Here is a 13,734-nt window from a genome sequence, read left to right on the forward strand (position 1 = left end):
AAATGGAAAATAGAAGCAATATGATTGGATCTTTTGTGAGTAGAGGCTGTTCTATGGAAAAAGGTAGTATTCGCATCTCCCTCTTTCAACCACTATATACGGGATCTTTGCAACCAATAGGTTTCTTCCTCTTGAATAATTGAAGTAAAACATGATTGTAATGATTTCCTCTCATTCAACTCTGCAGGAGATAGAGGTCTCTCTTTTTCGATTAAATCAAGAGAGTTAATCTTGTTTAATAAATCTGTTTTCCTAATGAATAAAGATCCGTAAACATGTTTTCTCCACCACTTGATTCTTCTCTTTAAAAGATTGAGTTTTTTGATGAAAATATCAACAGGGTTTCCTTTGCAATGAAAGGATTTCCAAGCTGATTCAATGAAAGGAACAAAACTATTATTATGAAACCAACTCTTTTCAAATCTAAAGAGAGATGATTTTGGTTGGATACCCCCACTATCAAGAATAAGAGGAATATGGTCAGTGCCTGTAGATGGTGGAGAGAATTGTAAACTGAGGGGATATTTCCTATCCCATTCTGAACTTACTAAGAATCTATCCAGTCTAGCCAAGGCTGGGTTGTGACGCTTATTGGACCAAGTGAAAGACCGGCCAGAAAGAGGAAGATCAATAAGAGAAGTAGATGAAACAAATTTACGAAAAGAATTGATATCACGAAGAGAACCCCCATTACCATTTCTCTCTTCAGAGCATAAGGTAGCATTGAAGTCACCACAAATAATCCAAGGACCATCGAAGACTTGACAAAGCCTATTAAGCTCCCACCAACATACTTCCTTATCTTCTCTATCAATAGGAGCACATACATTAGTGAAAGTAAAGAGCCAATTGGAGGTTTTATGAAGCAATGAACAGAAACGGAGAAGATACCCACATATGAACGAACCAAATTGAAAGAATTTGACCAACCAACCATGACTCCACCTCTGGATTCAGTAGAATCTAAAATAGACCAGTGAGACAAACGTTTACCACCCATAGAACGAAGCTTTCTAGCATTTGGTTTACAAAGCTTAGTTTCCTGAAGACCAATGACGTCAATTGAGTGACGAAGGACAAAGTCCTTAACTAAAAATCTTTTGCTTGGGTCATTTAGACCACGGACATTCCAAGATGCAAATTTCATTGAAAAAGGGATAAAAAGAACCTCCTATACGACCCTGACATATTCCATTTAACAACCTGAAGCAACTCTGTCCACCTCCTTATTTTACTAAACTAACTTACCAAATTGTCAATTACCTGGGTATTAAGTTAACAAAAAAATAAAATATTCAATTTCACAAATATTAAGTTTTCCTATTTTACTAAAAAAATTTATGGCAAGGCTTCTTATTTCACCTACATTTTCTTTGTATCTAGGTTTTTTGTTACCAAAGATAACATTCAACAAAACTAAGAATTTCTAATTCAATTTAATTTGAAAACCACTTCTAATGTTCTATTGTTCTATTATTCTAATGTTCTATTATTCATGTCATCGTGAAATATCAGGTTAAAGAAATTGGATTTCAGCAATAATTTCAATGATTTGTAAAGCTTCGTTTTTTTCACCTCAAATTTTCTCGTTGTATTTTTTATTTCTTGTCATGGATTCTGATTTAAGTCTCAACAACTCCTAGAGGTTAGACTTTTTTACTTCTTGATTGATGATAATCATTTGCTTTCCTAGTCATTTTCTCTTAAATATATTCTTTTTCTTTTTATTTGTTTCTTACCTTCTGATATTTTTACTAGGCTCTACAGGTCAAATGGGAAAGAACATTGCAGGTTTCTTTTGCAACTAACTATATTTATTGCCTTTTTTAATGATTTAGCTAACTGTGGCAATTTAGTTATGTCTTAAGTTGAGGATAATGGAACTCCTGCAGTTTTATTTTCCAATCAGAGATAGAACTTTAATTTTGTTCTCTAAGAGGGTGTTTGGTTCAATTTCTAGAAATTATAGGAAATGTTTTCCACCTAAAATATGATTTCCTTGTATTTCTTAAAAAAATTATAGGAAAAGTTTTGAGAAATCAAAAAGTACCAATTTTCTTGTTTTTTGTAATTTGGTTGTTTGGTTCAAAACAAAAAAATAGCTCATAACTTTATAGAAAATAACAAGATTTGGTAGGTTTTTAATTAAATATGGTATGTGTCAGATTTCTGGTGATTTCCTCTCATTTTGAGAGGAAATTACTTTTTGTAAAATTTGGTAGGTTTTGATATTTTATAGAAAATATTTCTGTAATTTTTTTGTTGAACCAAACACAATTTACAGAAATCTCTGAAAAACTCTTAATTACAAATTTGTCATTGTCAGATGTTTTGAGAAGAGTTTTCTCAAAAAGTGTGCAACCAAACAGCCCCTAAGTATCTCACTATGCTTTAAATTGTTTATTTTGTCTTTTTACGATTAATAAAAGGTGTTTTAGAACTATGGATTGAGTGGGTGCGAATTTTTATTTTCTTTATCTTTTATTATTTTTCTTTTTCAAAGCTTTTATGCTAAAATGAAATTCTTGCTTTTTAATTGAGTAAAGTTGATGATAACTATTGTATAATTTATTTATTTATTTTATTTTAAAAACATAATTTTATCAAGTTTACTTAAAGTAACTACTACCCAATTTTTATTGCACAGTTAAAATAGAAATTTCAAGAAAGAAACTTTTCTCATCAATTTCAATTAAGTCATCCCAATTAATTTTTTATAATTCTAAATTTTATTCTTACTTTTTAATGAATATCTACCTAAGGAGAATCTCTGCTTATTCCATTTTTGAATTGTTGTTTTTTCTATTTTTTAGAATTAGAATGTATTTTGTAATTACGGACTGAGGGCTATTCATATGAATGCTCAAAAGATAATCATTTTACTTTTTTTATTTTTTATTATTTTCTTTTTTAAATTTATTTTATGTTTGAATACTAATCTTACATGTTAATATAGTAAAATCAAAACATGTCCTAGCGGGAAATTGAGGGGCATAATAAATCAAATAAAATTTTTGGTTAACAATTATATTTTCTATTGATTACAGAAATATCTAATTCACATATCTAATCAGCTAATTAAGATTATTAATGATATATTTCTTTTTGAATTATTTACTTAACTAAAATATATTTTAGTAAACGTAAACAATATAAAGAATAAGGAATATGATAGGTATTACATGATGTATCCTGGTCTTCGCAATTATCAAAGTGTGATACAAAAATTGAATCATGGGAAAATGATAGTGGTTAGCACGAGCCAAAATGCTGGTTTACTAGTTATAGTTCAACTAAAAAGCTTTATTAGTTATGCCTCATGCTGGATTCAGATCAAGCTGTTGGGTTGAATCCATTTCTGGCAGTAAGGAAAATTTAAGAATTCAGACACAGATCAAATATATGGACAGCACAATATTGGCTGCAAATTTTATTATATATTGAGAGAGAGCGATTTACAACATTTCTTATGATATCATTCATCATCCCTACTTCTAAGGATGAACAGCAGAAGATGAAGACCTTGAAGTAAGCGAAGGTCTCATTTTAACAACGCGCTCATCATTGACACCCAATCTCTTAGCAGAATAGCCAGCTTCAAAGAATCTTTTAACTGCATTCTCCATGTAACTTAGTCCTTCTCTAACATTCATCTGTTTAATTACTTTGTCGAAGAAATTTGTTAACAGATGATCTCCATTGAGGACTGAAGCAAGTTGCACGAGCTCCTGTTGGAATTCGCTTAGCTTTGCTTCCTCATTTGCCTCAGCTTTTCGGATTTGTACAGGAGTTGGGAGTTGGACTGCATTGATTATGAATCATTCAGTGGCAAGATTTTTCGAAAGGGTAGTTTGAAGGAAACATACATGTGACAATTAGAATTTAGATGAAAAGAGATATTCTGCGACTATTTCATGGTTTAGTCATGATAAGTTTGGTCTGTAGTTTTTATACAAGATGTGGAAATAGTATCGTGGTTTTACCGTCAAAAAGTTCAGAAAAATGAAAATAGTATTGAGGTTTTATTGTCAAAAGTTCAGAAAACTGATAATGAGTGAAAGAAGTTGCGATGAGTGAAAGAAGTTGCCATGAGTGCGGTTATATTCAACTGACATTTGTGTTGCAATTTGTGTGGCAATTTGTATTGCAATTACGGTTAACAGTGAACCAAACAACCCCTTAGAGACTGTTTGGGTTGAAAACACTGGCAATTGGAGTCGTATATATATACTTGTAAGTTCTAAAAAGACGTTATCAGTTTCAATTGTAAGTATTTGTTTAACTATAAACTTCAGTCTTTTACAACTGTAGTACGCAAAAACGAGTCTTTTTTTTAAATAAAACAACTTACAATCCAGCTGGTCGAGAATCTTATTCGCAACGATAACACTTAAAATAGACCTAAACAAACAGATGCAACTGTAATTACAAACTGCACTTTGAAAATTGCAACTACGTTTTCGATTTTTGGCATATCAAACTGTAACTATAGTATCGCAAAGACCCTCTGTTAGAATATGGGAATAATAAGTTAGAATCTCATTAACCAGATTTTGAACAATTTGCATAACAGGCCAAAGAGCTAACCTGGACAGTCAGTTCTAGGTTCAGTCCTTGTTTGCAGAATGCCCTCAAAAGTTCCAGCCCAAGCATCTCTCTTTGTAAGAAATGGTGCTTGAAGATCGAAAATTTTCTTCATTGTTGCAGGTATAGATGAATGTTCATACTCAGAAGTTTGAGTTGGTACACCATTCGGACCATGAACAACTACAAAACATCACCGCTCAAATCAATCTCAAACTTCAAGATTCACAGTTAAATACACAAGGATAAATTTCAGAAAACTACCATGAACTTTGAGGTACTTTTCACAAAGCTACATAGACCATTTTTTACTACAGGTAAATGTCCTGAACTTTCAAAACTGCTGAAAAATATGATGAACTGTCGAAACTTGTTTCTAAAAGGTTTAGACAAACTTTATTTATGTCAATCAACTAACAGAGTAAATTAAGGTGTATAAAGTACTTAAGGGCAAATTTTGTCCAAGACGTGCTACATGCTTAACACGGCAAGCTACCGTAACAGTCAGTCACCAGAGATGGTATAATGGTAGTGTACTTTTAAAAATAAAAGTTTATTGTGCTTTTTCCTAACAGAGTAAACTATAGAAGATCTCCCTGAGATTTGCATGACGGACAAAATACCCCCATATGGTCTCAAAAGTGCAATTTGATTCCCTCTGGTTCAATTTCTACGACATTAACATGGACCTAAAAACTACGATCATTGAATATGACAATTATATGTTGCTCCCATATAAACATATGTCACCACGTTAACAGTGAATAATCATGCACATCCAAAAAAATTGAAAATAGGGGGAAATAAAGTGCCGTTCCTACAACCCATGGGAGGGTTTTTCTCCTTGCGATTTATCCTAAAAGAGATTCATAGTAATTTTGATAAATTAACCCAAAAATAAACACAAGCATACTTACCGGTACCCTTCTCAATCCAAGGCGACACCATAATCGTAGGAACCCTAACTCCCAGCCTATCAAACTCAAAATAATAAGGTTCACGACCAATAATCCCATCAGGGCTCGGCACACCCTTCACTGGAGTAGGCACATGATCATAAAACCCACCATGCTCATCATAAGTAATAATCAACAGTGTTTCATTCCACTGAGGACTAGCTCTAAGTGCTTCATAAACCTCTTTAACAAACATTTGTCCTTGATAAACGTCATGTGAAGGGTGATCATCTGTGGCAGGCTTGCTTCTAGAGTCCATGTACCTTTGCTCAATGACTGCGTAGTTTGGGAGAGATCCCTTTTGGCAGTGGGATTTGAATGAGTCATCGTAGGAGTGGAACTTTGTTATGTATTTGAGCTTGCGAAGATTGCGGTAGAAGAGAACTGCGGGGACATTTTGGTAATAAATACCGAAGGAGAGTCCTGCATCATCCAGGTTCTCAAATATTGTTCTTTGAGGAAATCCTTTTACTAGCGCGCTGCAAAATATGTGGAGATGGATGTAATATAGGAAATTGAAATATGTAAGTTAAAAAATGAGGGGATTAACTCATTTTTCTTGTATGTAATAAATCAAGATTGCAATGAATTTTTCATTTTTCACTCAAATGACGAATCAAATAATATTTCTGTACCAACTTCTGCCTTTCCTCCCTCTCTAGATCAAATATTTTCTTGTTACAATGTCTGTGTCATCTTACCATCGATGACACAATTCAGATATTAGATGTAGAGATAATAAAGAAGGGGGATTTCACTCTTCATCAAAACAAAGGAGATTGTTGTTGATACAGTAAAAATTAACTAAAAACATATATTGATGTAGACACAATAAAGAAAATGGTATAATAGAATATATATAACCTGCAAAAAAAATGCTTCATTAAACATAACAAAAACTGATATTTATAGATGTATGGATGTAATTCAGCAATCTGAAGCATGCAAGATAAAACAAAATCATCATTAACTCCGTTTTTCTCAATCCATAATGAATATATATCTCCCTTTTTCCTGAATAACAAACTATACGCAAAACACCCAACCAATAAATAGGTAGTAGCCTATTTTCCAAAGCAATACCAAGTGGGCTATAATTTCTCGGAATTATCATTTAAGACATCAATTACATCATCGTGTGAGCTGTTCAAATATTGAATGTCATGATCATGAGTTTGTTTCATTTACTCAAATTAGGCAGGTGACGTCCTTCTCATTTTAAATGGTGGCAGAACAGTCCACTGTCATCTTTGCAATATTCGCTATGGTTCTCTAAATGGTCTTCTGCTTTTATCATGAATCTGGGCATATGCTTCCATTTGGCTTTTATTTTTCCTCAAAAGTGAATTTATTTCCTTATAGGGAATTTCATCATATTCTCTCTTTAAGACGTTTTCTAGTTGGATAATGATTACCCCTAAAAACTAGGGGTGCAGCCGATCCACATACGGCTCAGAGATGATAGTTATCATATTTGCATCCGCTTACCAGTCACGGATACAGACATGTCTCGTTAAGGAAAATTCATAACAATATCAGCTAAAATACGAATACGGATATACATGCGGATATATAAGCGGGTATATATGCAGATATAAAATAGATATGAGAATTCTAGATTATATTGTAAAAAAATATAGTTCATATGAGACAAGAGGTTCATCAATATGTTTATTATAATTGAAAAGCTAAGATTAAATGTCCTGACCATCAAAATTAACCTCATCAAATTCATCAATCTAAGGTTGCAACGATAAGACCAATATACCTATTTGGATATTCCAGATACGAATCTCGATATTTCGCTACATAACCATATCCATAACCATGTCTTATCGGTTATAGATTTTGATAACCATATATGTATTCTAACGGATACGGATACGAATATTTTCTCGGATACAGACATTTTTGTGCACTCCTACCTAAAACCTTTGTAGAGCATGTGACTATTAAGGGCTAAGTTACAAATTCACCAAAGTATTTACTTAACAAATTATACCATATACATACCTAGATTACCATATTTTTAAACTCTCTCCCTGGACCATATATAAGAGTGTAGACATTGGAGGGTACTAATATATAAAAAAACCACTTTCAAAATGTTAAAGCTAGGTGTGCATATTAAATATTCTTAACATACAAGAAATAGTCATGTAGGTTTAAATATCTAATAACTAGTAAATAAATTGTTCTTTAAGCTTTATACCCGCTCTACCCGATTTAACCCAATTTCCACCTGGTTTGTGCTGGTACAATATGTTCTTCGCATTTATATTTTAACTATTTATAATGATATTATTGCTTACGCTGATTTAAAATTGAAAACACACATGTATCACTTTCTAAATGTACATATGAATTTTCATAAAGCACTAACTATAAGTTTTTTTTAAGCAAAACATACTAACTTTACAAGCCAATTACTAAACAAGGAGCACATGTCCTTATCCTATATCATCCAAACAATCACTAACCAATGGCCTCCACCATTCACAAATGTATGGTGGCGGACAACCCAGTTCACCCACTTCCAGTTTACACTACAACTAACAATAAAAGCCCATTTCATCCTCCAAATTCCTAAAGGTAAAGGCGCCACCAACGTTCCAGCTTTATTTACAGCTGTTTTCTATTTGACTTTTTTCAAAAAAAAAAAAAAAGTTTTGGTCACCTAAAAACTTCAACAGGCTCCACTTGCCCACCCAAAATATATATCACCAAAATTCCCACCACCGACAACAACTCGCTAATTAATCCGATAGTAGACAAATTTTACCCATTAATGCAACAAACTAGGACTTTGTCAGGTCTGAAATATGCGGCACGGAAATCAGAGTTACATTATTCAGATTCTCTCCATTATCAGAAAATGGTCGAAGGTCAAACTTCTGATTCATGGGTTTATTACTTAGTGCCCAATGCTAAAATTAGAATAAATAGCAATTGATGAATATATAATGGATTACTACGTACTATTAAGAAAATCCTAAGAAGGGAAAATAGGCAAATTCTAGGATCATCAGCGTTAATTACGTGCTAAATGAAATTAATCCCTTATCGTTACTATTATTAAATTAAAAAACCAGCTAAGCAACCACACTAACCTATCCAAAATCCACCAAAACCCAACAAAACAAAACAAAAAAAAGATAAGAAAAAAAGAAAAACACCAATAATTCGAATCCAATGTAACCTACGCAGGATCGTTGCTCATTGCCCCATGCGACGTCCCAGAATGCACATACATCCGATTGGGCTGCGTCGACGCCGGCACCGACGCGAACCACAGATCGAAAACCGCAAACTCCGACGCCAACTCCTTATAAACCGCCACCATCTCGGGCCGAAACCCGTTCATAACGGCCTCCGGCATGTCGGCCCCCATCGAAACGGCATTCTGGACGAACCCGTTCATCGGCGGCGGCGACGCTGACGTGTCGTTGGACCCGAAGATCTGCTCTCGGATTGCTTGGAAGGAGTGGCCCGGATCCGGGTCGACGTAGTGGGCCCCATCTTTGAAGTAGACCCGGGTGGAGTTCGGGTCCGAGGTTGAGGTTGGATTGGATTCGGATCCGGTGACGCCGTTGATTTCGGGGTTGAGGCGCTTCATGAAGCCGAGCATGTGGTCGAAGGATCGGTTCTCCATTACGAGGACCACGACGGTTTTTATTGGGCCGCCCGCTTTGCTTATCGGAGCTCCGATAAGGAGGAGGAAGACGAAGAGGAGGTATGGGGGTGTAGCTTTCATCTTCATTGTTTGTATTGAGACTGAGGAAAAGATTGAGTGGGCTTTTTTTCCTCCCCCGCTTGGGTGAGTGGGTTTTCGAGAGAGGCGAGAAAATAAAAAGACACGTCTCGTGAGCGCTCGAGAGGCGAGGGAGTGAATCTATTTTGGGTTCTTTCGGTGTTAGTCCCCCCCAACCTTTTAGCTATTTGAAACCAGTCCCTCCAAGGGGTAGTAGAATTAGCAATTAGATAGATCAATTCAAAATTATTTATATGAAAATTGTGGTATCTGGTACGTTAATTGCTACTTCTACTCTTACATTTACGGATTGATTTTGTTATAGTTTAAGAACTGGAGGATTCAATACCAATTTTATTGATTTTAGGGACAGAATGCAAAACATGAAAGGTTAAGGGACAAATATCAATAAAACCCGCTCTCTTTCATGCGTGTCGATTAGGGGCTGTTTGGGGGAAAGCTGTCAAAAAGCTGACATTTTTGACAACTTTTCCCACTTTTACCATCTAAAAAACAGGAACCAAACAGCCCATTGTGGGTAAGAAGATTTATTTTTTACTAATTTGTAGATGGCTGATGGGTTATTTGTGTTGGTAGGACCCATATGTCAGTGACTTGGAGTTGAATTGAAGCTACTATTCCACGCGTGTAATTAGTTTGAAATATCACTGAATTTTGTCGGCTTGTCGGTGATATAATGATGTATATCATTGGCTGGCGACAGGCGCGGATAATTATGAGCTAAATCGCAACAACACCCCACGATTGACATTTTTAGCAATTTGGTCTTGGATATTTTTAGCAAGAGTGCTTATTTTTTGACTTGAAATCTATGGAAATTACGGAATGTGACAGGTGTGATTTTCTTCAAACTTTCCTCAATGTCAATGACTAATAACATAGAGAAATGCTAGTGACTTAGACGATTGAGATGTTCCAATATAAATCTTAATGAGTTTTATTCCCGTATCAAAAAAAAAAAAAAGGGAAGGGGAAGAAGAAGAAACATATATTTTCTCATCTTCAATTGTTTGGGTCTACTTGTTTTTTATCTAATCGTCCAAAACTAATTTCTCGTGTTTGATCATGGGGGTAGATAAGGGAATGAAAATTACCACCATGCCCCCATCACTCTAAGTATGTAGTTCAGAACGCCCTACACTGTGCGGAGCGCTCTAATATGATGTGTACTCCTAGGCAACTACCCTAATATGTGGCTAGGATTAGAGTTGGTCATATCTAACAAAATCAGTTTTGTTTTGGACTACGGGAGAGGCGGGTCCTAGATGAGAACAATTTAAAGGCCAAAATTAATCTTAAAAAAATGCGTTGGTCTTTGCCAGGTTTTATCCAAATATAATTTCGTCCAAAATGAGATCAGGTTTGAACTTTATCCCATTTTGAGGATTTGCTAAACCCACCCTCAATTCTGTATTTTAGACTGTTTGACAACCCAGAACAAGATACTTAACTACGAGTGTTCTTCTTCTTCCTCCTCCTCTTTTTTTTTTTTTGTTACCCCCGAGATGGATCAGAGTTAGTCTTTAAAAAATGGCTTAAAAGTAGAAATTAAATTAAAAAAAACAGTTCGATTTTGATCCAGTTTTTGTCAAACCAAGGCTGCCTACCTTCCGGACGAGATTGTAATTGATTAAAACCTGTTACGTGGACCTAATATGTGGCTAGGACTAGAGTTGGCCGTATTTAACAAAATCAGTTTTGTTTTGGACTACAGGAGAGGCGGTCCTAGATGAGAACAATTTAAAGGCCAAAATTGACCTTAAAAAAATGCGTTGGTCTTTGCCCGGTTTTATCCAAATATAATTTCTTCCAAAACAAGGCCACGTTTGAACTTTGTCCCATTTTAAGGATTTGCTAAACCCACCCTCAATTCTGTATTTTAGACTGTTTGACAACCCAGAACAAGATACTTAACTACGAGTGTTCTTCTTCTTCCTCCTCCTCTTTTTTTTTTTTTTTTGTTACCCCCGAGATGGATCAGAGTTAGTCTTTTAAAAATGGCTTAAAAGTAGAAATTAAATTAAAAAAACAGTTCGATTTTGATCCAGTTTTGTCAAACCAAGGCTGCCTACCTTCCGGACGAGATTGTAATTGATTAAAAAAAACCTGTTACATGGACCTGCCAAGTGCCAAACATCAACCTTTTGTGCTCTTAAAAGGTATGTTTCCGCCGTTTAGCGACACGGACATTAGCTTACCGGTTACCGCCTACTTTTCTTGCAGCCAGATTGGATGGGTAAGCGCGTTAGAAATGTTGTTAATCTAAGTCTGTGTTTAGTATGAGTTCGATCAATGTTCTTAATTCGGTTGGAATGAAGTATGCATGATTGATCAGCGATGTTTGGAGCGTTAATTAATTAACTAGGTCTCTACAGATGTCTATCGATCACCTACATGAAATGTTAAAAACGTCTGATCGCAAATGAAGTGCAGGCTTGTCCTTACTTGTCCACTAAACAAAATTACAAGCATCATGATTCATGAGTGCACAGAATGGGTTGGACGTGAGAAATTCCCTCTGAACCAAAATGATGTGCGCAAACACAACACCTCAGTTCTGGTTTACAAATAGACTATACTCTCAGGATTTTTTTTTATTTTTTATTTTTAAATTCATGGTATTCGATAGGGTTAATTTCAGAAAATCCCCATTAAGGACGGGGTTTCCTAGATAAGCTCTTTTAACTTTCAAAATGTCACAAACCCCCCTCTTTAAGTTTTGGGATTCTCTGAAAGCCCCGTTTGACTTTCAACATTTTTCAAAAAATCTTCCTAGCGATAATTTTCTCATGGGTGGTAGAATTACGTAGGAGATATTTTTGCCGGCAAAAAATGTGATTCACACCTTTAGGGTTCTAACAAAAAATCTTGAAATTTGGGAGGGGTCCTTCTAGGAACCCTAAAACTTAAGGGAGATTTTGGGATACATAAAAGGAGGTCGCCTGAGAAATGCCCACATTCAAAAAAAAAAAAAAAACATTTAACTCATAAAATGTCCGAGAAGTTCAAAAACTTTAAATGTCCCTCTGAAAATAACCTCAAATCATGAGAACCGTATCGAATGGACCTGATCCATGATATTATATATTTATCAAATGAATATTAACTATTGGATATGTACACAAATATTATAGTCCAATAATCTAAAGAGTCCATCTAGTGCATACGGGCACCAAAAGTCATTTCACTAGATACTATACACATGATTAGCCCCATTCCAAATATATTCCACCTAGCTCCATTCCAAATGAATATTAACTACTGCACCAATTATTGGATCCATACACATGATTAGCCTCATTCCAAATATATTCCACCTAGCTCCCTAAACCTCACTTCAGCGTGCAATAGGATTGACTTTATGCGCACAAGGTTCTCTATAGATCTCAACTTTAAATGAGGACACCTTAAAATAATCAATTTTAAAGTACCCGCGTCAGAGAATGCCAAGGAACTATCACCGACCAAGAGTGGCCCACGAGGCCCGTTAATCCAGAAGGTGCACTGGGACCCAAAAAGTTCGCCGATGTCCCGGTTGCGTTCCCACTAGCTAAACTTTTTTGCTGCAAATATTTCGCCGTGATCTTAGTTAATCAAGATTAAGGTATAAAGATTCCTCGGCTTGGTAAAAATTACAAGTTAAGGATGGGATCTAGATTGAAGTCGCTTTTGCGTGATGGGCACGGTCGGCATCCCGTAACAAACAAAAAGAGACCGGCTGCAGCTTTCAGGGATCTCGTGAAGGCTTGATGTTTATGATTGGAGGAGTTGAGTGTAGCAATTTGTTTGGTGCACCTGCTAGAGGAGGTTGAATTCTTTTGGGGATGCCAACTTTGTTAGTGCACGGAGTTAAAGCTGTGTTCCCATGGCAGCACTTGGAGGCACATGTTGCTTTAATGGCAAGTTCTCAACTCGCTAGAGGAGGTTTCAGTGGTGGGGGTAGGGTTGTCCTTTTGGCCCGGTCGGGCAAAACCGGAGTCCGAACCCGGGCCTGGTTGCCTCGGGCCGGGCTCGGGCCCGGGGCCTAAACGGGCCGGGCTCCGAGCCGGCCCGGGTTTTATTTGTTTTTTAAATTTTTTTATTTTTTAAAAAATTTTCAAGAATACAAAGTAAAAAATAAACACAATTTTGATAAAAAATTATATTATTAATTAATTATAATTATGTAATTTACAAATATAAAAAATTATAGAAATTAAAATGATATAAAATAATTATAGAATTTATAGAAACAAACAAAATTAAAAATAATTGTAGAATTCAAAGAGCCCAAGGTCCAATCAAAGACATATAAATATATATGTTATGGTTAGGATTTGAACCACTAACCTCCTCTCTAAACTCCTAAATTTTACCACTAGACTAAGTAGCCCAAAACGTTCATGTAATTCAATATATGTATATGTATATATACACACATAC

The 13,734-nt window shown here is 35.3% G+C and overlaps 1 protein-coding gene across 1 annotated transcript; it reads right to left on the reverse strand.

The window, feature by feature from the left end:
- Positions 3,400 to 9,442, reverse strand: LOC109849391 (non-specific phospholipase C2). Its single transcript, XM_020419213.1, has 4 exons — positions 8,744 to 9,442; positions 5,502 to 6,019; positions 4,588 to 4,767; positions 3,400 to 3,802 (listed from the first exon to the last, which is right to left on the reverse strand). Exons 1-4 carry the CDS (start codon positions 9,298 to 9,300, stop codon positions 3,495 to 3,497), a joined length of 1,563 nt encoding a protein of 520 aa, XP_020274802.1. The 5' UTR covers positions 9,301 to 9,442; the 3' UTR covers positions 3,400 to 3,494.

Source organism: Asparagus officinalis, chromosome 7, assembly GCF_001876935.1.
Source record: "Asparagus officinalis chromosome 7, Aspof.V1, whole genome shotgun sequence".
Classification (NCBI taxonomy): Eukaryota; Viridiplantae; Streptophyta; class Magnoliopsida; order Asparagales; family Asparagaceae; genus Asparagus; species Asparagus officinalis.